Below are 27421 nucleotides of genomic sequence, written 5' to 3'. Positions count from 1 at the left end.
GTATGGCAGAATCAGCTGCTTTTCTACCCGAGCCAGGTCCCACTGGAGAAAAGCCACAGGTACGCTGGAAAATGCCCACACGGCTTCGGTGTGTGTGTGTGTGTGTGTGTGTCTGTGTGTGTAGGTCCGTGTAACGTACGTACGTGTGTGTGTGTATGCATCTATTACCTTTTCTCTCTCTTTCTCCATTTAGCCGCAGGCCGTCTCGGCCCCCATCGTGCCGAATAGAGCGGCCTCCTGGTTCGTCTTTTCTTTTGGGTTTATTTTTTTCATTTTATTTTTTTTTTCTTCCCCCACAAAACCCACCCATTTTTTTTTTTTTTTTTTTTTTTGCTGGACATTGGGCCGAAGTAAAAAATCTAAGAGAAATGGAAGACGAAATGGGGAAAGAAAAAAAAAAAATTAAAATAATAAAAAAAAAGGTATGAAAAGAAGGTGGTAGGAGATTTGAGAGGGGGTAGAAAACAGGAGGTCCTGTGGTGAGCACAGGTGGGATGAGGGAGGCCATGTTTTTTTTCTTTTTTTTTTTTTTCAAAACTGTACACCCGGAATGCCATCAACATCAGGCCACTCACCGCCCAAAAGAAGCGCAGTCCGGCTAGACCGTTTCGTTTGCCACCCTCCGTATAGACTCTCTCGTTCATCCACCTCCTTTCGGTCCCTCCTTTCCTTTCTTCTTCTTCCTAATGTCCGTCCCCTTTGGGAACACATTTTTTTTTTCGTTCCTCGATAAGTAGGTCAAGCCAGCAGCTGGACAAGCGAACCAGGAACGGGCTAATATGTGTGTGTGTGTGTATACGTGCTTGATAACACAGAAAAAAGAGAAACGGGAATACAAGATGACTCGGTTCCGTCATTTGAACAGACACCGTTTTTTTTTTTTTTTTTTAACATTGCCCTCCCCCCTCTTTCAAGCAAACAAATGCAAGAATATTCATTCACGTCACAACGATTTGTCTTTTGAATGTTTGACTTATAGAGTCAAACTAAAACACCATTCATCGTTCGTTGGATTCTAAAAATAAACAACGGGAACGCGAGAAACGCAGCTGATCTGCATTGAATTGTTAATCAAATGTTATTTATTGCTGAATATGAGAAATAAGAAGACACTTCAAGAGTCTGTGGACAAAACAAGCGGTTTGCATTGTTGCGGTCCACCTAGACGACCGACCACCGTGACCCTCTCCGCGTGCATCTTCTCTTCCGCGTTCTTCATTTTTCTTTTCTTTTTTTTTTTTTTTTTTCGGACCATCAAATGCGAGCTTCTGTTGTTTCGCCATGACAGCCGCACAAACCGTCAGGCCACCATCACAAGTCGAACACCAAATTTTCATACACGAAACGTCACCAGCTGTGCTGGCCCGCCCAATTGGGTAGTCAACATAGCGGATGATCCTTTTTTTCTTTTTCTCTCAATCTATATCATTTAAAATTAGATTTTTTTTTTTGTTTTTTTCATTTGCATTTCTAGTTCTACGAGAAAGATGCGGAGATTTCTCGCGTGAAATTTTTCACCGCTATTTAGCACGTCATTATTAGGAAGCTAATGCAAATTTCTTTTCATGAATAAACGGTATGACGCAATGAAGAAGATTCATTACATCATTACATTTTTTCGCAAAAATTTACGTTTGTTAACGAAGGAGAAACAATGACAGGTCGTTATTAAGGTCTCGTTTTCGCTCTTAGCTATGTGCTCTTAAATCATCTCGTGTTTCAGTTCACGTGTTTATGTTTCTTTATCTCGAGACGCATCACGCTCCTGTGTGTCGACAGCACGGAAATGGGGGGAAACGCTCGGGTGAAAGTTGACGGATCTTTCCAGAAGCGAAACCTTTTTTTTTTTTTTTTTTTTTTCCCAGTTTTCACATCCTCTTCATTTTGCAGTTTTCTCTTTTTTTTTTTTTTTTTTTTTATCTGAATTAACATCCGGAATCAACGACCACCTACCCGGCCGCCATTTTGTACTCGTTATTCACTATAGTAAGTCGCACGCTAATGAGACGTACAAGTCATAAAAAAAAACTCTCGTGTTTCTTCAATTTCTACATTTCCTTGAGCGCACATACAGCGCATAAGTGAACCGTTAGTTAGTTCCTAATTATGCGCAATTTTAATAGGACCCACTTTTCGCTAAATATTCGCGTTTTTCGTTTGGGTTTGATCCTTCTTTGACACACGTACAGAGACGGACAATGCCCTTCTTTCGCTCGCTAAGCGAGTTTTCTCCAACATGTACCTGTTTTTTTTTTTTGTTTTTTTTTTTTGTTCAAATTCGACATTACCAGTCGATTGCTGTGCACTCTCTCCATTTTTCTGCTATGTGGTTTTGTTGTTAATAGGAAAGAAAAAGAAGGGCGGAACATTATGGTGATACAACTGCACCAACCGGATGCACCTCAAAATCCCGATTTCACTTGGCCGCAACTAGGCGAAGATGAGCGCGTTCAACTAAATCATTCATCATTCCTTAGGGTAGAGAGAAAAAAAAAACAGCTGGATAGTTGAACAATATGTCATATTTAAAAAAAAAAAAAAAAAAAAAAAGAAATGTCCCGTCTGTTAGGAACAGCCGTCTACATACAAACGGACGTGGTGGGCCCAGGCTGGTTCCCAACTATGCGAGCCAAACCCAAAATTTCTTCTTATTTTATTTTATTTTTTATTTTTTTTTTTCAGTCATTCTTTTCTTAGGGTACATACCCCACGTGTGTTTCTAAACGTGTCATATTGACTTTTACACAACATATGGCGATCCGTTTGCGGATGCCTTCTTTTTTTCTTTCTTGGTTCTCATTCCTGTTTGTTCTTCATGAGCTCCTTTTTTTTTTTATTTTTGTTCTCTTGGCTACTTCAATTGCCTTTGTTTCGCTATTTTTTTTTCTTTTCCCTTTTTAGGTCACCTACACGCATAGAAAGGCCTCCTCCTCCCCATTAATGATCACTTTTCAGCAACAATTTTTCTTTTATTTTTTACAGCTATCTAATGGGTTCAGTCTGCTGGCATCATCGGACGTTAATCAGAAGCAACTGTCCCATCCATTATAAACCGTGATATGTCAAAGTTGTATAAACGAGGTTTATTTTTTTTTTTTTTTCTGACTCTTTCTGTGTGTACACGTAAAGAACGGTGTCATTCAGTAAGTTGTAATACACGCAAATATACGCGAAAGACGATGGTGAGGTTTCTCATCCAGATGCCAGCTCGTTTGACGTCACTGTTTCTTGGCCGTCGGCGGAGAAACAGGGCGGATGAAATTTCATCAGTTCTAAAAAAAAAAAAAAAAAAAAAAAAAATCAAACAAACTAAAATGCGTGAAATGCACATAGCAAACGTTCCACATTTTTACTATTATTATTATTATTTTTTTTCCTAAGGATCTAATCAAAATCAAAAGCCCAAAGGGTGAAAAAACTCATGCCAGACATTTTTTTTTTTTTTTTCAGGTAGCCGGGACAATGAAGGCAAAAAGAAAGTTGACTTTTATTTTAAAAACAACAAGTGGTCAACGACCTACTGATTTATATACATCGACAACCAGAGAGATATTTTATTTATTTATTTATTTTTTTCCCTATTGTCTTTCTTTGCTTCCATAAAGCAGTTCGACGTTCAAGTACACAACGAAATCCCGTAGCATATGAGCACAATGAAACCTCTTTTTTTTTCTTTTTTTTTTTTAAATGCATATATTATTTCGCAGCTGTGATGGCGATGAATCAACCACCACGGTCTTTTTCTTCTTCTCCATCCGTAAGTGTGTGGCAACTGGCGTCTAGCATCGGTCATTTCCTCCTTTTTTGCCGTCCTCAAAAGTAACGATGTGTCATAGCGTTGGCGTTCGTGCGTTTATACCATCGTTCACGCATGCATTTATGTATAGTTCCACCGGCTGGCATATTTGTCTTCCGGGTAAAGTTCTCATGTATGTATGTATATATATAGATACCTTTAAAGCTTGCGTTTCACTTCAACTGATGCCACAATTCGAAATGGCAGCCGTCCAACAGCAAGAAATGAGTTGATCTCAAGTTTTGTTTGTTTGTCGTTGTCTTTGATTTAGGATTTTAAGAGCCAGGAAGCGATGGAATGTCACCCATTCGCCTCTGTCCGAAATACCAAAACTTGTTTTTTTTTTTTTCTGGCCGGCATTCGTGTAAGCTAATTATTCAACCGACTGGCTATACAACTGAAAAAGAAACACGCGGGAACGAATAACAATAAGTTTATTATTATTATTTTTTTTTAATTATTATTAAAGACCCGTGATTTCATTGAACTTTGAAATAGCTCACAATAGAATCTCGGTCTTTGCGTGGTTACATATCACGTCGAAAGACTTTTATTAAAAAATCATTTTTGGATTTGTGGTGTTGAGTGATTGATGGATTCCAAGTGGAATCTGCCGATACGTGCGTGAATGACGCGGCCTTTTTGGCTTCCGAAATGAATTAACGTGATTAGTGGGAGCCAGTGCCGACTGCAATTCCGATGTCGTTCAATCATTCGCAACACGCTGTCGAACCGCACACCCCGTTGGTCCATTTATGCGGTTCAGTGGTTTGACAAAGTTCACGTTCCTCTCACCGCCGTTCGACGCTCAACCAAATTTATTCGTTTTCCATCATTCCATTGAATGTTACAAAGAGTTGAATGATCGATGGCAACGGCCATCCCACCGTTCGGCCTTGTCTTTGGTCCGTTGCTTCTTCACCTTGAAGTTCCACAACGAAATGTTGTTTCATTCCCCCCTTGGTCACTTGACAAGTGCACAACGTTCAGAGTATACTCACGTTGCTAATACATACACGTCATTTTGCTTGTTAACATTGAAACGAATCTCTTAAAACATATCAGCTAAAACATTTGCTCATTGGGAAGATTCAATGTGTTTTTGTTTTGTTTTTTGTTTTTTTTTTATTATATTCAAAGAGAAATGAAGTCACAAACAGTGTACCGTTGCGCGTTGGCAAACGGTGTTGAATACTAATGAGCTATACAGTACCAATGTTTTTTTTTTGTTTTTTTTTTTGAAAGATGAAAAGCAGGTCGAAAGAAAAGAAAAAGAGGCAAAAATGTGGGTTCCTCTTCAAAGTGAAGGACTCGTCTCTGAACCTCGGCTTCTTCTCACCTGTACATAACACGGCGAGAGGAGAAGGGGGGGGGGGAGAGGGCCACTAGGAAGAAGAAGAAGAAGAAGAAGAAACCGTTGCTGGTGAAGTCAGGGTCAAGGTCAGATACTGAAGCCCCCAAACACGGCCATGACATTCTATAGCATTGAGGCATACAGTTCTTGTGCCGTAACAAGTAACGGAGATCGTTACCTCCCGCTGTGTATTTCTCTGGTAGTTCTCCTCCTCTCTGTTTTGTTTTTCCTACTTGGTGAACGACAATCATCGTGTGAAAGGTCTAACGCCAATGAACTAGAAAGGTCACCGACGACATTCCGCTTTTAAAAGCTTCCCTAATTGCAGTAAGCAAATTGCATTTGATTTCCACGATAAAAATAAAAAAAACTGAATGAAAACAAGAGTTTGGAACGAAATTGTTTGGATGTCACGTTTCGTCCGTTGCTGAAATTCGACGCAGGATGTTGTGACATTTGCACAGCTATTCGCAACCAAAGGTTAGAAATTTTGGTCACATTTCAGGAATAATCCTAAGAAAACGAGTTTCTTTAAAATTCAGGTTATGCTGTTGGCATCACATTCCGTTTTGAAACAAAATGAATTGGATTATTAGCGACGAAGTGGCACAGAATCAAGTTAAGAAAAAAAAAATAGGCGGATTTATAAAAAACAAATCATTAAATAAAATTCAATGTTTTGACGAGACATGGTATTCTCAGACTGAATGCGACGACAGTAATACATAGGCGACTACGCGTCGGAGGTCCTGGCGCTTCCGGCTGCCTCATAGCGGCTATGTGTGACCTTCAGAGGTCACACACAGCCAAAACAACAACACGAGTCGGTCAAAAACGAAAAAAAAAATACCGAAGAAGACAAGGTAAGTGCTTAAAAGAAGATGGAAAGGAAGGTGAAAAGAAGGGATGGAAGACAGCGGGGACGATAGCGTTATAAAGAAAAAAAAAAAAAAAAAAAACGCTGGAACAAGATCGCCGCCGGATGGAATTTACTCCACCTAGCACTCCCCATTTGAGATGGGGAAAAAGTAATCACCTAAAAAAGATCAAACATTTTTTTTTTTATTTTTCTTACCTGGAAGCCATTCTTTGTACGCACAATTTGTACATGCCCAAAAGAAGAAGAAAACTACACAGATGGAGAAGAATTGGTTGAAGAAGACGAAGAAGAAGAAGAAGAAGAGAGAGGAAGGTGATTGCACCATGACCCAATGACCTACAACTCGAGCAAGAGTTTTGCCTCCTCTTTTTTCTTCTTCATCTTCATGGATAACCAGATATGGGTTTTCTTTGGCTTCTTGTGGGCGGCTTTTCTCGTTCCAGCACAACAGCCTCTGGCCATCACCAAGAGTCGCTTACGAAAAGAAGAAGAAGAAAAAAAAATGAATAACTTTAAAAGAAAAAGTACCGTTAGATCCCTTCTCCGGTTGTGTGTGTGTGTGTGTGCGAGTTGAACAACGTCATCGTCGTCTTTCGCCTTTTAAACTTTCCATCATTCTCAGTAAGAAGAAGAAGAAGAAGGAAAAAAAAAAAAAAGGGCTGAAACCTTTCCAGTTTGCTGGAAAAAGTCAAAAGAAATTCCAAACCTATCCTTTTCGACCCCCCCTCTATTCATGATGGCCCTTTTTGGACGGGCTCATGAACTCGGGTCTCTCTTGTTCCGGGAACGATAACCGCTGCATTTTATACTACATCTTTTATACTTATTTCCACCGAAATGCGCATCGTATTATTTTTCATTTTTAACGCGTACACATGAAAACAAAACAAAACAAAAAAAAATAGTGAAATGAGATATTTAAAAAAATAATTTTCGCTTTCAATGTTCGTTTGATTCGAGTTGACCCTCGCATATAACATCTGACGCGAAAACAGCATGCGTTAAGGTGGAGAGGATTGACCTACTTTCGATCTGAGAGGGGGCCTCTGTTCAATTCATTTTTTTTTTTTTGTTTCACAGAATTTTCGGTTGTAATCGGAGTTCTAAGTATAACTATTAATGCTTTCAAGATGCATCACGCATTACAATGAAATCTGTGCGCAAGCGGCTGGCGGAACGGCACCACAAGCGGTTGGTTCGGCTTCACGATCAAGTATAACGTGGATCACTTAAAGCCCTGCATTTTCAATTGTTCGTTCATGTGCCGACCAGAAAAAGAATGTACACGTAAGAGGACATCCCCCCCTCCATCCACAATAAGGAAACGAATGGACGTCATAAGAAAATGAAGACAAATTTTGAAAAAAAAAAAAAAACCCGGCCATTGTTCGTTCGTACGTAGAAAACGAAGGCGCCATAGACGCGGGACTCTAACACGGATATACAACAAAAATAGGTGACACATATTCAACGGTGAACAGGTGAAAGAGAGAGGCGGATTTCCGTTAAGATTCTCCGGCCGTCAAAAAAGAAAAAAAAAAAAAAGAAAAGTTTCACTTTAGATGATGCCACCGACCCCTGCAACTTCAGTGGAGGGCTCCTTTCTCTTAATTGCCGCGATTATGAGCCTCTCTCTTTCTTTTTCGTGACCTTTGGCGTTCATTCTCTTCCGTGCATTTTTCATCTGCAAATGAGGGGAAAAAAAAAGAAAAAGACGATGGGGGAGAGATGAAAAAAAAAAAAAAAAAGCAGAAAACAATTCGTGAAAGAAAGTTTCGTTTCTACTTGCACCTCTACTTGTGTATTTTAACCATTTTCTCTTTTGCCACTTGTTGTCTTGTTTAGACCGATTTCCGCGTTCTATCCACCTTGTCATTATTTGCAGACGCCGACCGAAAGAATAATATCGTCTCCTCCGCTATTCGCCTTTCTCCGCCGTGCGGTCATGTGCCGAAAGCTAAAAGAACTCATCACGATGGCATTTTCTCTGTGCTCCTTCCATTGTTTGCTGAAACCCCTTTCTCCTTGCCATTCGTTTTTTTTTTTTTTTTTTTTTTTCTTCTTTATTTATTTTAAAGACCGGGGAATTTTGAAACTACACGCAACTCAACCCGATGCCGTTCTTTTTTTTTTGTTTTTTTTTTTGAAATCAACACAATGCAGAGAAGAAGGCTAGCGGGAAAAGGGAAACGAACAATCGTTTGTGATTACAACGCTCGTGTAATAATAGACCTATATAATATAATAATGGAGATAGAACAAGTACAGTCATTTTCAGCTGAAATCTACGTCGGAGAAAGTTTTTGCGTTATTTAGTTTTCTCCAACAGCTATCCGAGCCAGAATGACAAAATAATGTGCCATTTTCATTCATTAATGACATTTGATTTTTTTTTTTTTTTTTTTTGTCTGTTACTATTGCGCCTTTGAACGTGCTATAAGAAAATCGCTGAGCGTCATCACGAGCTCAATCGCCTATGTGAATAGACAATAACATCAATTTTCGTTCCAAGATTATCCAGTTGACGGTAACAATGTCATATTTGGACAACTCGGTTGTCGTACAGCAGACGGAACGGACCTTGAAATTCAGGTTACGAATTCACGCCGTCACAAGCGAAGACTTGCTGTTCAGTTTGACGCCAACAGTTTTCTCATTTCCATATGCGTCACCTGTTCACATTTTTTCTTTCGACTTCCGATATTATGGAATCAATGACCCCAATGCCCATGAAAGACATTTTTTTACCACGTCACTAGCAACTCGTCGACTTCAAACGATTAGAGGGTCGCTCTCTCTCATTATTCATCAATGGTTTATGACGTATCACGGCGTCCTTTGGTCATCTACATCTCTTTAACTCAACGGCCACTGGAGTCAACTACAAACTACTTCTTTTTCCATTCGCCAAATGGTCTAACGCGTGTACGGTACAAAAACAAAACAAAAAACAAATGACCAGAAAGGCACCTGCTATAGACTACCCCATCTGCTGCTACCACACGTCGTCTCTGTCGGTTCGTTCACCGCCGTTACGCGTATTGTACTTGTACTCTATACCGCCACAGGCGGGGCACACCGCGTTGCACAGGCGGCTGTAATCATAAGGCAAAAAAAAAAAACAACAAGGCTATTGCATTCAACACTTGTACGCCAGTTGTTTCCCTATCTGTCTATAATGTATAAACTGTTCAGCAATAACCAGAATGCAATGAGAATGTTGCGCACTTCGCCGCACAGACGTCGGCTGCCCGGTTTCATTTTGGCCGTCGGTCACACGGTGGTCTCATTACGAATTGTACTACATCGTACGACCGGGAAAAATATAGGGGAAAAAAATAAATAAAATTGGGCGTTTGGTGTTTTGCCACGTAAACAAATTGAAAGGGCGATCCAGACGTTGACTGAATCAACGGATTTTTTCGTACCACGGGGTTCCAGCATCCTGTGTCCTCATAACGCGTTTTCACGAATCATCAAGTTTATGAATCGTCTCGGAACTTCCTGTTGGTGATGCTTCAAGTCCAGCTAGCCACGAGCCATCTATTGATGTGATGAAACAATTTTCTTTCCGATGGATTTTGAATCGAATGTAAGCGCAATCCGGGTTCGGACGCTTACGTAATAATAGATTTTTGCTCTTTTCTTCGGGCAAATGATTCATTCATTTCTGTTGCTAAGGTTTCCTAATTGATGCATTTTAAAATGTAGAACACGGTTCCGCGTGCAAACAGGGCGCCTTTAATGAGCTCGTGTTGCTCCCAGCGATTTTTGCTATCGATGAAATCGATTGGGTCGGATCTAGCATTAGCTTCGACTTACGCTATGGATCCACGTTGATCTGTGTTGCGGAGAACAGTACTAACGAGATGACGTCGGAGAAAAAAAAAATCATAGAGCACAGACTACCATGGGAATCAGGTTCTGTGGGTGATGGCGCATTCGGGTTTTAATTTGTAGGCCAATCAAAGCAAAACCGCTATAAACTGTAAACAAAAAACGTAGCTCGATATTGGTACAATTCGTTCTCTCTGTAACTCAGCGTTGATGTTCCAAATAAAACAACCTAATTTTTTCCATTGTCATTATCAAACACATTGCTGATTATCTAAGAAAATTAAAATTTATGACATTATATGACACAATATGCCTATAATATCACATCGTATAATATTCTATTCTTCAACGTGTCAAGTGAAATTGTTGCCTTCAGCTTTCTGTTGATTGTTTGTAAAATAATTAGTGCTGGCTCACGTAACATTTCGTTTTGACTTCGTGACTACAAAGCAGAACGTCGATGAGCCTTTGATTACACCGAAGAAGGAGCAACAGCGTTCAAAGTCAACAAGTGGAAGAGGCCCAATTTAAAGAGATATCAGATTCTCGTTTGAATTTCATGGTCCATTGATTGAGTATTAGTTCCCAACAAAGGTGCACGTTGCGTTCTCTCATCTTTAATCTCAGCCATGAACTTGAGTTTTTTCCTATTCACTGGAGCAACGCCAAATAGAGAGGGGAGGACGTCATCGATTTCTCATGCCAAGTTCGGTATTTTCCAGTGCCTTGCCCATCAAAGGTCATACCGAACGGGCGAGTCTTATTCACTGCAGCCCTAATGGATATCACAACAATTGCCGACGATGTAGCGTGCAAAAACATCAAAGGACTTTGGGCTCATCACCATCAGTCAATTGTTATTGGTTTCCATGTGTCGTCTGATCATGGATTTGCAACCGCCCTAACTTGTCTAACGACTATTCGTTGTGCGTCTCGCCATTCTTACGATCCCGTTACAAACAGCCGACAGGTACGCAACTAAACGAGGTAGGGGTCTCATATTTTATGCTAATAATATACCGTATTTGTTATACAGTCCTTATTTTTTATTTTTTTTTTCCGTACACCTACGGTATTCTATCTGTAAATTCCGTACAATTGAAAACCACAGACTTCCTGGATAATTGTCACAATACATAATACCAGTAAAAAAACAAAAACAATGAATGAAAAACCGCGTTAGACGCAAACAAAGTTCATTGATTGAACTGACATCATTCCGAAATGCATTATAGTTTTAGGTTCTAGTCGTACATCTATTACCCGTTGTTACGTGTGTGCCCTCTATGTAGCCCACGCTTCGGTAATGGCAGAAAAGAATAATTGCATTTCGCTGTTCCGCTATATAGCTTTCGAATCGACAAGTGATTACCGCACACAAAAGGCTTTATGGCACTACACAGACAGCTAATTGACAACACTAAGATTAAAACCTTATGCAACACAACGTGGACATCGTCCGGCATTTGGTTGGCAACCGGCCTTTTCCTTCTTTCAGCACGTAACACATGGAATTGAAACCCGGAAAGACACCTGATCGTGCTATTTATTATCGGTAATTTCATTACAGTGTGCGTTGATTTCCGGTGGAACATATCGAGTTCGATTTATTTTTTTTCCGGATCATAATAGAACGTTCTTCTTGCTGTGTCACATCCTAACGTGTTTTTAGCGTAACAATGGTTGCTGGTGCTTCGCGAGCATTGCCGGAACGCAATACAATAAGTGGTAAAAGACAGAACTCATAACTCATTTTTATCTTGCAACTTGCAACAGACTACACTGACTCGGTTCGTGCTGCTGCAAGTTGAAAAATTCACTGGGAATATACGGAAAATGGCACAAAAGGAAACGATCATATAAAAGCCACGAGGCTAATATCTGGAGGCTTACAATTCTGGATGTAATTTATCACAAGACAGAACGCCGAGAGCCTCATAAAGATGAACGAAAATGCTACGGCAATAGTCTCGCGAGAGAAGACAACATATCTAAGTTATAATCGCGAACAAAAGCGAATCGGGGATCAGGCAGGATTTTCTCGGGATGTCGGTGATTGCATGCTGCGTAAGACGCACATCAAAAGGCAACGGTTTTTACAAGCAATCTCCAATATGTCTAGTTGTGCGCAATAATAAAGAACATGCGCCTTTCAAAACGATTGATCGCTTCGACAACAAGAATTTGCAGCGATCGCACCTCCGTGTGCCATTTTTTTTATTGCTGTACGAGTACGGAATGTTTTTTGCTAACAAAGACAAAGGGTTGTCTAAGCATTGCTTATGTTTTATCGTAGAAAAAAAAAAAAAGAGGCGCACATATGAGGAAACAACAACAAACGCGATCGTCTACACGGATGGAGACGGAAAACACGTAGTCGTTTGATTTTCATGGCGCAGACTCGGCTTTTGGTCTTAAAGTTCGTCCAACTGGAAAAAGAAAAACGTGCATTTCGCATCAAAGCGTTTACACGGAGAGAGAGAGAGACAAGTAACTGGAAATTCGCTCACTTTCTCAATCGACTGAGACTAAGATCGATGCTAGTTGGGGGGGAAACGGCAGTCGACAATGTCGACAATGCCGCGGTTGCAGGAGTTGTTAGTTCTTTTTTTCGGGAATTTCGTGTTCGATTTGGTGTGGTTGTTTTCTCTCTGTTGCGCTATAGTCTTATTATCTAACAGTCGCAGTGTTGCATCAGCGCTAGAAGATTGTCTATCTACTTGACTGCGCGAGACGCACGGCTGATGTGTGGTTTTCGAAATTGAAGTTTGTTTGTTCTACCATCCATGCTGCGTCCTAGAACTTTTACAGTTCGTTACACCCAGAATGATGTCTAGCAGGACTTCCTACCACAGGTATATGAACTTATACTTCCCATATCTTTATCGTAGTTAGCGATAAATTGTGTTCCAAGTTAAATCATCGAAGACGTGCTCTTGTGGGGAGCAAAACGAATCTAAGAGCTTCAATTGTTTTTTTCTTCCAGCTTTCCCTACGTGGAGCAATGTATTACATAAAGTAGCAAAATCCTGTATAGTATGTCAGACAAAATTGCATTAGCACCGCACGACAGTTCCAGTTGTCTGTATTGCGCCAGCGTTCGAGCTGTTGAACGCGTTCGTAATAATGTACGCTTATACATTGTGTATACTAACAAGGTACTACGTAAACCCAATCAGCATCGATCAATGTCGTTTGAAACAATATCAACAGGAGCCGTTAAATAGAGGATACGCAATTTGCGCTTGAAACTGTACATCTATCTAGATAGATGTGCGTTAACGTCTAGGTCGTAGTGTATAAGCCCTATGGCACACGTCAAGTTCAAAATAGACTAGCCGACTGAATTAGGAGAAAAAAAACAGGCAAGAAGAAAATCGTTTTTTGTATAATTGCCTTGAAAAGCAACGTACCATATTTTATTCATGGTAAACTGATTATCATTTTGCACGTAATCTGTCTTCTGTGATAGGAGCTATCATGTTCTATTTATCGATTCGCAAGTGAAAAGCATTTTAGGTACACTTAGATGTGAGCATGTGAAGGGTTCGGTCGTGATGCATGCAAATGTGAGCGATGAATGCAATCGCATTTGGCAGTGGTAGACGTTGACAGGCTTTAGTTTCCTAACTCTTAAAATTCGAAAACCTTAAGCCACTGTGAAGGCGTAGCTTTAAATTCAATTGCAACCTGAAAGCGTCTGAAAGTAGGCGGAAACTTTTATTTATAACTTTCGAGAAGTTCCAAAATATCCAAGAGCTTTCACTCTCCTAATGTAAATATACTGTACGTACAAACTGCAGTGCATCATTGACGTCATCTGTCGATGATGACAGCGCTGAATTGCATCGAGATCAATTTGGATCTTCTCTGACAAGCTCGGTACGCGTTTGATTATTTATTCATTTGATTTTTTACAAAATGCAAATTTTTTCTCTTTGACAAGGAAAAAAAAATGTGGAATCCTGTAACATGTAAGCTTGAATAGAACAGCGAAGAACAAGGACATTCGCGATTGGAACTTGTCGCATTAACCAATTCTTTTGTTTGTTTTTTTTGTTTTTTTTTACTGCGTTCCTTTTTTTTGCATATACTTAACATATTATTGTTGATATCAGTTAGTTTGTTTAATCTAACGGGAACATTGAAATGACTTAGGATTCTTGACCATCTGATTCCGTCTTGAGACGGTGTCGTCCAAATTGCCAATCATTTTGGAGAAATGGAGCCACTGATGGAGGTCGTCTTGCCTTTCCTCAGTGACACGATTTTCAGGCCATTTCTAATTCTAATCATGGGCTGCCTCTTGTCTGTCGCTCTACTCCGGCTTTTGGTGTTCTTCGTCCTGGAACAAGGTGATCCGGTTTATCCGTCCTTGCATTATCGTCCTTCTTCTTTGTCCGAGAGACTCATTAGCACGTTACCTGCTCTACGAGCCGCTTACACAGTTCCCGGTTGCTGGACTGTAGTGACCGGTAGCTGGCGGGCATTGCTCATTTTGGTGGCTACAATAGCCACTCAAACTTGTACTCGGTGGACGGGTCAAGTTCGTTTTTTACGTGAATACCTCCTGATGGACGATGATGGACTGGTTTCGCTCGACTGGATACAAGTGCTGCCTCGAATAGCATCCCCGTTGATTCTTGACATCAAAGCGTCGAGTAAATTCAGTTGGGTTGTCATCTTAATGCCAGGGCAATGGGTTTGTGATTCTAAAAGAGACTTACAGGCCGTTTGTCAATCGCTTGTCCACCAGGGACATCAGCCGGTGATCTGGAATCGACGTGGGTTAGCCGGAACGCCGTTGACCGCAATGACTTCATCGTCGTCTGTTTGCGGTGATCTGCGACAGGTGATTCAGTACCTGAGCGTCCAACATCCTCACTCACCATTGGCTTTGGTTGGATTTAGTCATGCTGCCTCTCTTCTCATTTCCTATCTGGGCGAATTTGGAAGCAGTACGTTGATTCACTCGGCCATTGCCGTTAGCCCTTTGTGGCAGCAACCGCCAACCGGCCTCGATTGGATCTTTTCCAAATGCAAAGGAGTACCAATGGATTCAAGAACGGTCGATCCACTTCGTGATTCCGATGACATAGCTGTTCCTTTACTCGTAATTCACTATGATGATGATCCGCTGGTGCCGGCCAACACTCTGCCCAAGGAGCTTTTCAGTTTGTACCCGCAATTGATTTTGGTGACTTGCCCATTGGGTGGCCACTGTGGACATCTGCAACCGACGCCCCGGCTTGCAGATGCCGTAATAGGTGATTTTATTCACGAAGTGTTGGCTTTCACTAGCTGGCCCTTATCTGTCACCATACATCAACAAGAAAGACAATGTCAGCAGACAAGACGCAGCCGAGCCGGATCTCTTACGTGTTCACCCGCCTCGCGGAAGCCAAGAAAGAATCACTTGAGACACGGCCGATCTAGTCGCAGTTCCTGCTAAAAGTGTTACACATACATATATTTTTTTTCATGCAAGTTTTTGGATTCCAGCCTCATGATGTGTTCCTTCGTCACAAGTATTTGCCATTAAGTGTTCCAGATCTTATTTTGTTTCCTTTTCTTTGTCTTGTTCATTTTCAAAAAATATTTTAGTTTTTCATGTGTTTTATTTATTTGGTAATGTGTTGTTCCAAGGGGATTATGCTCACACCCTAGTGTATTTGAAATTCATTGTTGTGATTTTAAAAGAACTGGTTAGCAATTCATTGTTTCCTGTGGCTTTTCGCTCTTATGCACATGATTTTTCCTGTCATATCACATCTGTTACAGATTATCTAAAAAATAAAAATTTATCATATTGTACAACGGAATGAAAGAGATAATGGTTTTATTTGTGGCATTTCTGACATTCTTTGATACTTCCTGGCAAAGATACGCATCTACGTAAATTTCGATCTGGCATCGTATCGTATTCGGTCCTTCAATGTGTCAAGTTAAATTGTTGTCCTGAGCTTTCTCTAGATTGTTTGTATAATAATCACTGCAGCTCGCGTATCCTTTCGTTTTTGCCTCGAGATATTAACATCAATAGAACAAAATGCGACTGCTGCGTAAGATTAAATACATCATCGCAGCTGGGGCTGCTGGTGGCGTATTGGCAAGCTATCTTGCCGTAAGTGCAGCAGAGGTCGCCCTTGAAGAAAAGTATAGGGAAGACCCTGCTTTGTTTGCCAATCAAAATTCAAGGTCCAAATGGGATTTCAACTGGGACAGGTCAGAATTTAAAAAAAATGCTTCCTAGTTTCATGATTTTATTTACTTTACCTGCCTTTTAGGCAAGAACCACACACTTTGGTTAAACCGTCCAAGTCTGGATCAGTTGATAGCGAAAAAGTAGAGAAGGTAAAACCAACAGCAACGAGAAATCTTATCTTGATTCGTCATGGCCAGTATAATTTAAAGGGTGCAAAAGATGAAGAACGATACCTTACTGCTTTGGGTAAAAAATCTATTTTTGTTCTTTTGTTGAATATCATTAATGAATTTTGGAATTTAGGTATTGAGCAGGCAGATCATACTGGAAAGCGTTTGAAAGAGTTGGCTAAGCCATACACATCTATAGTGCAATCATCCATGTGCAGGGCTAGAGAGACAGCCAAAGTCATTTCCGGTCACCTACCTAATGTGCCTGTAAATACTTGTGACTTGCTTCAAGAAGGGGCTCCTTTTCCTCCAGAGCCCCCAGTCGGTCACTGGAAGCCAGAGATGCATGTAAACTACTTCTCACTTTCTTTCAGATCTCAGTTCTGTATATTAAACTGGTTCACTAATCATTAGCAGTTTTATCGAGATGGCGCGAGAATAGAAGCTGCTTTCAGAAAATACTTCCACAGAGCCGATGCTTCCCAAAAAGAAGACAGTTACGAAATCCTCGTGTGCCACGCCAACGTTATCCGCTACTTTGTTTGCAGGTCAGCATTCACAATTTACATCAACAAACAGTTTTATGATAAAGATTTTTTATTATTTAGAGCTTTACAGTTGCCTCCTGAGGCCTGGTTACGTATGAGTCTCCATAACGCGAGTATCACCTGGATTGCCATCCGACCTTCCGGACGCGTTGTTTTACGAGCTCTTGGCGATTGTGGCCATCTTCCACCCGCTAAACTTACCACGACGTGACGTCTGCATGGTGATCAGTAGATGATGTAACAGCAATGCTCGGAGTAGAATTCGGTAAAACGCAATACTTGCAAACAGCTAACTACCATCTTTTCTTGTGACATCATTAGAAACTGCTAGCATTGTGGGCTTTTCATTTTCTTTCTCCAGCAATGACGAAGCACATGCCGTTGTTTTTATTTCGGAACCAATAAAAAATATGCGATCGCTCGTATGAACTCAAAACACTTGGCTATGATCTTTGCCCATGGCCTAGTTTGCTCCCTTGTTTCCTAGTCCCAGTCGAATTCCATATTTATCCTGACTCAAAGTCCATAAATCTCTTTCCAGTCACGCCTTCGTCTTTTCCGAGAAAATCCTATTTCGCCGTAGCTTTTACGTGGGCGCTCACTTAAGAAAAAACTGACTTTTTTTTAATGTAATGCTCAAGTTCTGCGAACATTTAAACCGATTTCATATTTCAAACGAAATAACGTAGAACGGGTCGGAACTCTTGCGTCAAGTGATGGCAGTCATAAATGAGAAATCACTTTTGTCCTACGCGTAAGTCTAGAGAAAGATAGCTTTAAAGGAAAAGGAAAGCTTATTATTTTTATCACTTAATGTGCCTTTCTTTCTCTCCCTAAAGAATCTAGGAAAAAACAATGTAGTGGTAAGAGAAAAAAAACATTCCAACACCTGATAACATTCAATAATGCGAGAGCTCGAACAAAACTGCGTATTCAACTCGCAGTTTTCACGTGAGGGTTCTCTGTTTCTGTCGGAACGACGCGATTTTGATAGTCTGAACACGTTAGCAAAATGTTGGCAAAAAACTGCTCTACTTGTTAGCGTCGATCACTATCGTCTTATGAATATGATGAGTTAACGCGCGTTTAATCGACACCTCAACTTAGGAAGTCCGGACATGCGTAGGCATTTTCTACCTCCGCTTCATCATCATTCTAGTTGTAACGTGGGTTTGAATCTAGAACGGAACGCAGTTAGTATATAAGTATACTCTCGATTCTATTTCCGTCACTTGTGTAAACTGTTGGTTTTTTTTTTCTTCCTTTTTTTTCGTTTTTCTGACCGTAAAAACGTTCGACCGTCCGGTATTCCCCTTTGGTAGCACCAGTTGCTGTCTCTGTCTTACGGCCTTTTTGTATATAGATTGTGTTTTCACGCTGCGCATTGCACGCTACCTCCCTCGTCTCTATCGCCCCATCCGAAGTTAAAAAACAAACAAAACAAAAAAAAATCAACGGCAGAGAGTTAAAGGCAAACAGCTGCAACTCGTTCGTCGTCCTTCGGCTCCCACGGTAGAAAATATCTTGCGTTGAAACCATAGAGCGTCTGTACTTTAATGGTTTGAACGAAGGCGCTCTCGTGATGACATCCTGAATTTGAAAATTGTGTCGTGCTGACTGATGCGCAATAGAATACAAACGTACTAGAATAATGTCTCTTTCTCAGTTAGCGAATAAAATCATCGCATTATCGAAGCAAAGACTTAATGAGTCAGTCGATCCGCCTCTCGTTAGCAAAAGAAAATGATTTTTAGGATCGGAGCCAATCGGAAAGACATTCCTTGACGATACACGTGTAAAATTGGAAGGAGCGATGAATATTTAATTTGATATCATGACATTCTGACAGGTGATGCGGGAAAGAGAGTAAATTATCTGCGTCACTAACACCTTCTGTGTTGACTTTTTTTGGGAAAACCGGAACGTGTTGGCCGGCTGTTTGTTGAGAATTAATTGCTGAAGTGGGTCGTACTCGGCGGAGGGATCGCCGGGCTTTTACAGTTGTTTGCAACTCCGTTAGGATTCGGAGGGAAGAGTTTCTTAACGCGCCTCCTTCACTCAGTTCCATACTGCTTTTGCCGCGACGGGGAAGCCCAACGAACGGCAAACAGTCTCCACTTTCTTGGGGTGAAAACGGCAATATAAGCGCGTCGAGGAGCTGTTGCTAATTTTAGATGCCTTCACTGGATGAATGGATGTGCTCCTCAATAGACTTCCAGGATGAACTAGCCGTCCTTCCAGAGGTTCCTCCTCTTCTCTGACCAGTCGTCTAGCATCCGTTGTCCCCGACGTCGACTCCTTCGACTAGCTCCGTTTTGTACTTTAGTGTCCCATCAAACAAATTCTTACCATGGTAGGCTAAAAACAATTCAACTTGTGGTGCATTGTGATAAACAACTTTTTTACGTCTTTGAAATGGATTTAATGTATTTTTCTCGTTTCCGGTACAACAGGAAGATCTCGACAAGGAACAACTGGCCAGTAAGTCAACACTTTTAACTAATTCGATATGACAGAATAATATTTTTGTGTATCTTTGGTTATTTTCTCAAGTGCTGCGGAAGGTGTTCGACAGCTTCGACCACAACAAGAAGGGCAGCATCCCTTCCTCTATGGTCAGGACGATTTTCACAGTGATGGGCCACCGAGTTGACGATCGACAGCTCAGGGCCATCATCGCCGAAGTAGATGCCGACGGTAAGTAAAATCTGAACGTGCAATTCTACTGCTTATGATTTCGAAAGTCTTTATGCTCCTTATTGCGGGGCAATGAGTATGTATTTAGTTTCCAGCTATTGGCTGTATGCGCTTTCATGGTGGAGTTATAGTTTTTAAACGTACATTTTTTTTTCAATGTTAGGCTCCGGAGAATTGGAATTCTCCGAATTCGTTACTTTGGCCGCGCAGTTTCTCGTCGAAGAAGATGCGGAAGAGATGCAGAACGAGTTAAAAGAAGCTTTCCGTCTTTACGACAAAGAAGGTAGAAATATAATAACTGGTTAGGAGAGTCCTTGTCATAGAACATGCACTCAATGCCCCTGCTCCCAAATTATTCTTAACAGGCAACGGATACATCACCACTTCCGTACTGCGGGAAATTCTTCACGAGCTCGATGACAAGCTAACGCCTGACGATTTGGACGGAATCATCGCTGAAATCGACGAGGACGGCTCAGGCACCATCGATTTCGACGGTAAGAATTTGATTTTAACTTTACCTGCACGTTATTTCACGGAGTTAATTGTCTTCTCATTTCATTTTGAATGTTTAGAGTTCATGGAAATGATGACTGGTGAATAGGCCTATCACCGTTTTAAAGAAATACATCCTTCAAATCGAAACAACTATCATATTTGTTTCGGAATCTTTTGATTTGATTGCAATTTTTCTGCCGAACTTTTTGGGTTTGAAAGCTTTTACTCCTTTTTTTTGGTATTTTCCCCACCACATTATATACAATGAAGTTGTTTACTGACAGCTGTTTGTATATTATACACACGTGAAATGGGTTCTTTTTTCCGTTTTATTTTTTTTTCTTTCCTGCACAACAAGAGCGCCGCTTGAAATATTTTTTTTTCAAATATACTAGCTTGGCGAAATGTAAAGGCAATCAGGCATCGGCAATTATTAATAAAAAAACTATTCCTTACGAAATACTAAGGTACTGTATGCCAAGTAGGGTCTAAGAAGTTTTTATCTTAATAACATTTTATCATTGTTCCCTTGTTTTCACTTAACTTCAAAATATATAATTATTATTATATCAGCCCTTGATTTGGATAAAAAAGTTTTTTTACGGGAACATTATGTAGAAGTAGATTTAAAACTTGTACGTGGGATTTTTAAGTTACCCACGGGTTAACGTAGAGAGGATTATTGCCCTGCAAACAAAAAAAAAATGATAGTGTTGGTTCGTTTGTTTTTTCAAACTAATAGACTTACGGCATTCCATTTTACATTTTGCGTTTCGTCTTCAAACTGTTCACATTCCCTCTCCTTTAGAACCCGTGCATATTCCCTTTTATCGTAAATATAGGTGACGATACGATAGGATATCAATGCAAGCAGCAAAAGTGCAATCAGAGCTCCAGCTAATCCTGCTCAACAATTACAGAAAAGATGACACAAGAGTAAAAAGCTGTTGCATTTGCGTGGTCGCGTCGTTACCGAATCCTACAGCCAGTACAGGAATTGGTGGAGGACAAATAGGTTCTTGTTGGACGCGGACTTGTCTAGCACCATTCGAATCGAAACCATAAACGAAATTTATCGTACATTTTTGCTCGTTTTCGTAAGAACATTCTCTTTCGGATGTCTCTTCCACTAAAACAGTCCAATAGCCCTATTACACGGCTGCCCCTTTTAACGTCTTGTCATTTTTACCTTGAACTGTCTCTTGCGTTTCGATGGAATACGTGCATTCGCTATTGCAAACTGCTTCATTGTCAGCCGAGTAAGGTCCAGTCTGAAAGACTTTACACTGAACGCAGGGTGTAAATTCGTCACACCTGCTAGGACACGTCTATCGAAGCGATACAAACCAAAATATTTAAAAATAGAATGTAATTTAAAATGTTTCTTAATATCATAAAGTAAAGAGCCAGAAGGCCATGTTTACCGGACAGTTTTCACAATATCTCCCGTTCGAGGTAGCTGAACATTGGCAGCTGCCGCAATTGCAAACACCATTACCTGAACACACGTCTCCGCCACCTGTTTACCACAAGAAAATTATACAGCATAGTCTCACAGGAAGTGTATTATGTTTTCAACTTACCAATCGGGATGCAAGTTTCGTTCGTTGTCTTACAGTTGCAGTCACTTCCTTGCCATCCAGCGTTACCTAAAAGGGAAACTCCTTTACGTCATACGTAATGATATTAAAGAGACAGGTGATGCCTTACATAAGCATTGACCGCAATTGCAAGAACCATGGCCGGCGCAAAGATTTCCGTCAAAACGATCGCACGAAAAATCATCGCACTCGCAGTAAGTCCCACTAATTTCCTGGTTCATTAGTTACACTTGGATTAATTGTACAAGTACGCGGCGTAGTATCGTAACGGTACGTACCTCCATCGAGTTAGGACGCTTATGACATTGGCACTTACCGCAAAAGCTGCAAATGATAAATAATTTTTGATATTATTTAATGGGATTATACGCACGTTTGTTTTTTCAGTTTTTCGCTAGGGCCCTAAGTTCCTTGTAATAAAAATTTTAAAATACCAGTCACCCCGGCCGCTGCAAAGAATTTTTGTCGCATTGTCAGGTTTGCATTTCGTCTCCAACTCAACAATATTTTCGTTCCCTCGACACTGTGTGAAATCATAGTTATTCACTGATTATTCGTTCTTGTGAAATTTTATGAATTATTTATTTACTTCGCAATGACTTCCGCTGTGCGAGCTGTCGCATTCGCATACGCCACATTTCAAGTCACCTGAGGAATTACATTCGGTCGCATTTGCTACAAAACCCTGTAAAATGTACATATAGATAACGAATGATAGCGTTCTTAGCCGGCTATTAGGGTAATGCAAGATAAAGGCTAAAAGCCAGTACTTTCGTTTCTAGGACATCAAACAAGAACACCGAAATGGTTTTTTAACTTACGGGGCCACCAGGTTTCTCGCAGGCACAATCGCACACGATTTCGAGGTCCAATGTCAGAACTTCGTTCACGCCAACTGGCTTGATTTGTATGATTGGTGTACGGGCAGAAACGTTTGCTGGGCATTCAATTGCCTAAAAAGGAAAATTGTTAATCCTGACAATATTTAAAATCAAAGAAAAAACAAACAAATGGATGATCATACTTCTATGCTTATTGTAAAGTTAACAATATCTCCAACTTTGAGTCCTTCACATTTATTATTTTCCTGTACCAAGGTTCCGGTGCAAGCTGTATAGTAACGCACTCTCACTTCTGGGCCCGATGTGTCAATCATTTCAACTGACAAAGAAATTTTCTATAAATTTACGCAAAGCAAAAATATTTTAGACACAGACTCTCCTTACTAATTAAGCATAGCTTCTATAATACCTCGTACGTTTCGCGAACCAGCTCCACTATATTTTCTGAATCTGGGTCAAGATTAGCAACAGATGAACCGGGAACAAACTTGCTAAACTCTTGGTAACTAGATTTAACATCGTTTGTCACGGCAAAGATTATATTTATGTCGTTGTCCTTTGCAAACCGGCTGATTTGACCAAGAGATGGATAATCCTGGTTTAGGGCTTCTATATACGTGTTGTCTGGATCAAGGTGGCATAAGCCATCGTTGGGCTGGATAATGCCTCCTAACTGCATCGCCGTTCATTTTTGTAATGTAATGGAAAACTAATAATAATTTATCTTGAGGTAATACCCTTCCGTTTCCGGCAAGATGAGAGTGTGCATCAGTCGCAAACACGATCAAGCGTCGAGATTTTTCCCTCCAGCCGATTCGATCTTTGCATACCATGGCCTGAAGAAGAGCATCAAAACCCCCTTCCGGTACGTCAAAAGTTGACACAATACTTGTTGAATTTACAGTTTCCTATCGACCGTCATGTAGCGAATCAAAAGAAGAAAAATGTACGTTTTAGCTGCGCTGATTTAACTACAGTTATAGGCGCCTACAGTAAATTTGTTGACATCGGCGCTCATCGACAATTGATGGCGAAACGAATAGGTTACAGGACAACCGATTTCAGGATGTGATCTTGGGTCGCAGCTCGCAGTAGTTCTTGACGAGGGAAGACAATGACAAAGGAATTTCAAGTTACGTCAAAATTTTTATGTAAAATTAGATACGTTAAATAATTAGGCGAAATTAGCGTAAAAATGCAATTCTCACTTTTCAACAAACGGGATAACTGGATATAAGAAAAATGGATTAATGGTAAGTTATTGCCAGATGGATCAATGAAAAAATTCTTACCATTTTTGTTAACAAATGAGCCGAATCCAAATTGGAACGCTGGTGTAATATTTCGCACTAAATGAATATGAAAAATGATGACAATCGTTATAAAAATGCGACGTAAAGGTTAAATTTCATTTACTGGTTTCCACCAGCGATGGTGCCAATCGCATTAGGTTATTCTTATCGTCAAGCATGGAATGCGATACATCCATCAAGTAGTATAAGTCAGCTGGGTAATTTTTCACAACTTCGAATTGCATCGAAAAGTTGTGGACCAGACCTGTTGCTTCCACAATGTGCCGTGTGTTTTACCTGAATCTGTTGGCAAAATGTGAACTTAACTATACCTTGACGTAGATTGGTAACAGAAACTCGTTGCGGATGAAGTTGAATAAGTTCATCCTGTTTGACAACAAGAATGTTCTGTACTGGAATGGGATCGACCAGCGACTCAGGTGGACAGTACGTCATTAAGTCTCTCAGTTGGCATTGATGACTCTTGTTGCCTTGGAGTGACGTCGTCTAAAACCGGCATTACCAAATGAAATGCATTTGAAAATCGACAATAATATGAATACGTACCTTATGGGAACACCAAACACAATTCGGTACTCGGATGCACGCAACACACGTTGTAGCGGAAAGACAAGGATCATGGGCATTTCCTTGCACATAAGTATTATAAGCAAACAAAACGCAGAAAACTGTCCAGAATTTCCAATCCGGAAAATACATGGCGACCATCTTACTTTACCAACGCATGTGAGACTGATTATCTTCTATTGGCTCTTGCGTTGGCGGATAAAGTAAACATTGGAGATATGATAAACACCATGATAGAACAGATTGACCATTTTTTGCTTGAACATAAGTTTTATAATTTTGTCAAGTTGGCCAATATTCACGTTACAGGAATCTAGATTTCGAAACCAATTTCCTCTTAGTGGTAGATGGTCATGTCGAGACAATAAGATGGCTATCGGAGATTTAGCTCTAAATGAAGTCAATCATTTGTAAAATAAATAGCATTGTTTGGTTTGAAATATGTTTAGTATCGAATAAGCTTAAAATTTATGTTGCTTGCTTTATTTTTTCCCATTAACTGCACCACACCATACGCAACGCGGGTGACACAGATGAATTCCTGCAAGCTGACGCACCCCTGCGTCATCAGCATCACTACAAACACAGTTTGATTGGCGGCACGGTGCGACGCTCACCATCGCACCATTATCACGCCATTTAAAAAATCTTTGATTTGTGAGTGGCAATTAATAGTTTACATTTTATAATGAATATAGATGCGAAAGAAAGGGAATATAAGTTGAAGACATACAGTATATTTGGCTTCGTTACACTTGTATCCCGCAACGTTCCTGGGATAGGCTGATCTCTCTTCAGTGTACTATTTCTTAATGATGAAATATTTTGCTTATGAGGCATAGTCTTTGATTAAAATTTAAGGGAAAAGATTCCTGGTACTGAAAAGAGCTATGTTTGAAATTCCTACTGTTAGCAAGAGAATTGTTTAATTAGAACTTTAACATGCAGGCAAGGGATTTACTTCCAATTGGGTTCCTACACAGGGACCTTATCTCGAGGCTATCGCTTGGAGGATGGGAGTTATCTACTGGCATTTTTCTGCTTTATTCCTGTTCCGTCTTGAAATTTGTGTGCTGTATTCACCGTGACTAGTCTACATCTAAGAAGACCTGATGTTTTCATGCAGATCTCTCCGAGCGATTATGATACAAAAAATTGGCGTATGTTATTTTTGTTTTACGTTGGCGCTTCTATCCAGAACATAGGGTTATAAAAAGTTGCCAACGAACACTTGGACGTCAGGATGCTGAACGAAGGCAATTGTATGTCATAGCTCTGGCAATGTGAAAGGAGATTGGCAACGAGTTACCGATTGATTATGATGAAAATCAAAGTTTTGGTTCCTTATACCTGATAATTTTTTCCGCCAGTAATCTGCAGGGTTTTAGTAGCGAAGCTAGTTCTTTTTATTTACAGTGATGTGTTCTTTGTGTGTCTGGAGCTGATTCATAAATTAAAGAAATATTCGAAATATTGTGACACGATATTGTGATTTTACTAAAATTAGTTTACTTCATCGTGTCTTCGTTGTTCAATATATAGACCTTCCACAATAGATATTTAACATCCACGAGTTTTTCATTGTTACGAGTTTCACCGATTTGCATACATCGGTCGGCAGCTGACGGCTGACAAAAAAGAAATCAAGGGCAAATTTGCACGTTGGATATTAGAGATACGAGAATTTGACTTTTCCATCGGACATTAAAAAACAATTGACAACAGAGTAGCCGATGCCCTACCGCGTCATCCTATGCCGACGATCGGAATTTTGCGTACAGTATATCTTGGTATTCACCACTAGAAATTGCCATGTGGCAGCAGCGTGAAGCACCCATCAAGGATACAGGGATTCGATTACAAGGACTAGCGGCCACTAAAGCAACTGTTCAAGAAAACGGCCAGTTCCAGCTTTACAGTACTGTGTTGTATCATAAGAATGGAAGTAGAAATGAAAAAGAAACACCAGCTAGTTGTGCCCCCAATTCTCTTTAGAGATATTCTTCAATCATGCCACGCATTTATAACAAGTGGACATTTTGGAATTCGCAAAAGTCAAACCAAACATCTCAGAGCGTTTCTGGTGCCGAAACATGTCGGCGGAAATACGAGATTATGTCGCATCCTGTAATTTTTGCCAAAAAAAACCCAATACCCACTCGGACTTATTGCCGGAAAACTGCAGCCGATAGCCATACCATACGCGTCTCTCTATATTGTAAAAATATGTAACTCGACTCCTCCGATTAGCTCCGTTTATACTTCAGTGTCCAATCTAACAAATTCTTACCATGGTAGGCTGTTAACAATTGCGCCTTGTGGTGCAGTGTGATGAACGACTTTTTTACGTCTTTGGGTTGGATGTAATGTATTTTTCTCGTTTCTGGTACAACAGGAAGATGTCAACAAGGAACAACTGGTCAGTAAGTCAACTCTCTTATCTTATTCGATATGGCAGAATAATATTTTGTGTATCTTCGATTACTTTCTCAAGTGTTGCAGAAGGTGTTCGATAACGTGGGTCGAAAAACGAGTTGAAAGAAGCTTTCCGTCTTTACAACAAAGATGGTAGGAATATAATAACTGGTTAAGAGAGCCCTTGTTACGGAACATGTGCCCAATGCCTCTGTTCCCAAACTATTATTAACAGGCAACGGATACATCACCACTTCCGTACTACGGGAAATTTTTCACGAGGTCAATGGCAAGCTAACTCCCGACGATTTGGACGGAATCATCGCCGAAATCGACGAGGACGGCTTAGGAACCATCGATTTCGACGGTAACAGTTTGATTTTACCTGCACTTTATTTCACGGGGTTAATTGCTGTTTTCTCATTTCATTTTAAATGTTTAGAGTTCATGGAAATGATGGACTGGTGAATAGGTCTAGTTTCGGTTTAACTAAAGACATCTTCAAATCGAAACAAAGATTCATATTTGTTTCGCGATCTTTTGATTTGATTGCAATTTTTCTACCGAAGTTTTTTGCTTTGAAAGCTTTTTCTCCTTTTTTTTGGTATTTTCCTCACTACATTTCTTATAACTATCTGTACAATGAAGTTGCTTGCTGGCAGTTGTATTACAGTACATTATACACATGAGAAATTGGC

At 40.3% G+C, this 27421-nt stretch overlaps 4 protein-coding genes across 5 annotated transcripts; 3 read left to right on the top strand and 1 right to left on the bottom strand.

Annotated features, from left to right (window-relative positions):
- Nucleotides 1-13998: 13998 nt before the first annotated feature.
- LOC130703864 (protein ABHD15-like) lies at nucleotides 13999-15603 on the top strand. The gene has a single exon (XM_057525315.2). The coding sequence runs from the start codon at nucleotides 14090-14092 to the stop codon at nucleotides 15317-15319; it is 1230 nt and encodes a 409-aa protein (XP_057381298.1). The 5' UTR covers nucleotides 13999-14089; the 3' UTR covers nucleotides 15320-15603.
- Nucleotides 15604-15782: 179 nt separating this feature from the next.
- LOC130703868 (serine/threonine-protein phosphatase PGAM5, mitochondrial-like) lies at nucleotides 15783-17347 on the top strand. Of its 2 annotated transcripts, none has more exons than XM_059496455.1 (5): nucleotides 15783-16092; nucleotides 16155-16318; nucleotides 16376-16590; nucleotides 16660-16790; nucleotides 16851-17347. In XM_059496455.1, the coding sequence occupies exons 1-5, from the start codon at nucleotides 15917-15919 to the stop codon at nucleotides 16999-17001; spliced, it is 837 nt and encodes a 278-aa protein (XP_059352438.1). In that variant the 5' UTR covers nucleotides 15783-15916; the 3' UTR covers nucleotides 17002-17347. The 2 variants fall into 2 exon arrangements, with proteins under 2 accessions (XP_059352438.1, XP_057381305.1); XM_057525322.2 differs by having other exon boundaries at nucleotides 16657-16790.
- Nucleotides 17348-18986: 1639 nt separating this feature from the next.
- LOC130703877 (troponin C, isoallergen Bla g 6.0101-like) lies at nucleotides 18987-20300 on the top strand. Its single transcript, XM_057525332.2, has 6 exons — nucleotides 18987-19143; nucleotides 19244-19271; nucleotides 19344-19487; nucleotides 19651-19770; nucleotides 19853-19984; nucleotides 20063-20300. Exons 1-6 carry the CDS (start codon nucleotides 19141-19143, stop codon nucleotides 20089-20091), a joined length of 456 nt encoding a protein of 151 aa, XP_057381315.1. The 5' UTR covers nucleotides 18987-19140; the 3' UTR covers nucleotides 20092-20300.
- A 44-nt stretch (nucleotides 20301-20344) lies between these two features.
- LOC130703858 (integrin beta-PS-like) lies at nucleotides 20345-24448 on the bottom strand. Its single transcript, XM_057525306.2, has 20 exons — nucleotides 24288-24448; nucleotides 24053-24227; nucleotides 23845-23985; nucleotides 23721-23777; nucleotides 23637-23655; nucleotides 23420-23525; nucleotides 23166-23336; nucleotides 22838-23101; nucleotides 22611-22763; nucleotides 22408-22539; nucleotides 22176-22271; nucleotides 22021-22109; nucleotides 21865-21910; nucleotides 21696-21798; nucleotides 21569-21634; nucleotides 21410-21504; nucleotides 21175-21313; nucleotides 20959-21114; nucleotides 20734-20888; nucleotides 20345-20672 (listed from the first exon to the last, which is right to left on the bottom strand). The coding sequence occupies exons 1-20, from the start codon at nucleotides 24438-24440 to the stop codon at nucleotides 20634-20636; spliced, it is 2355 nt and encodes a 784-aa protein (XP_057381289.1). The 5' UTR covers nucleotides 24441-24448; the 3' UTR covers nucleotides 20345-20633.
- Between the last annotated feature and the right edge of the window lie 2973 nt (nucleotides 24449-27421).

This window comes from Daphnia carinata, chromosome 8 (assembly GCF_022539665.2).
Source record: "Daphnia carinata strain CSIRO-1 chromosome 8, CSIRO_AGI_Dcar_HiC_V3, whole genome shotgun sequence".
NCBI lineage: Eukaryota > Metazoa > Arthropoda > Branchiopoda > Diplostraca > Daphniidae > Daphnia > Daphnia carinata.
This window is presented reverse-complemented; position numbering and strand designations above follow the sequence as displayed.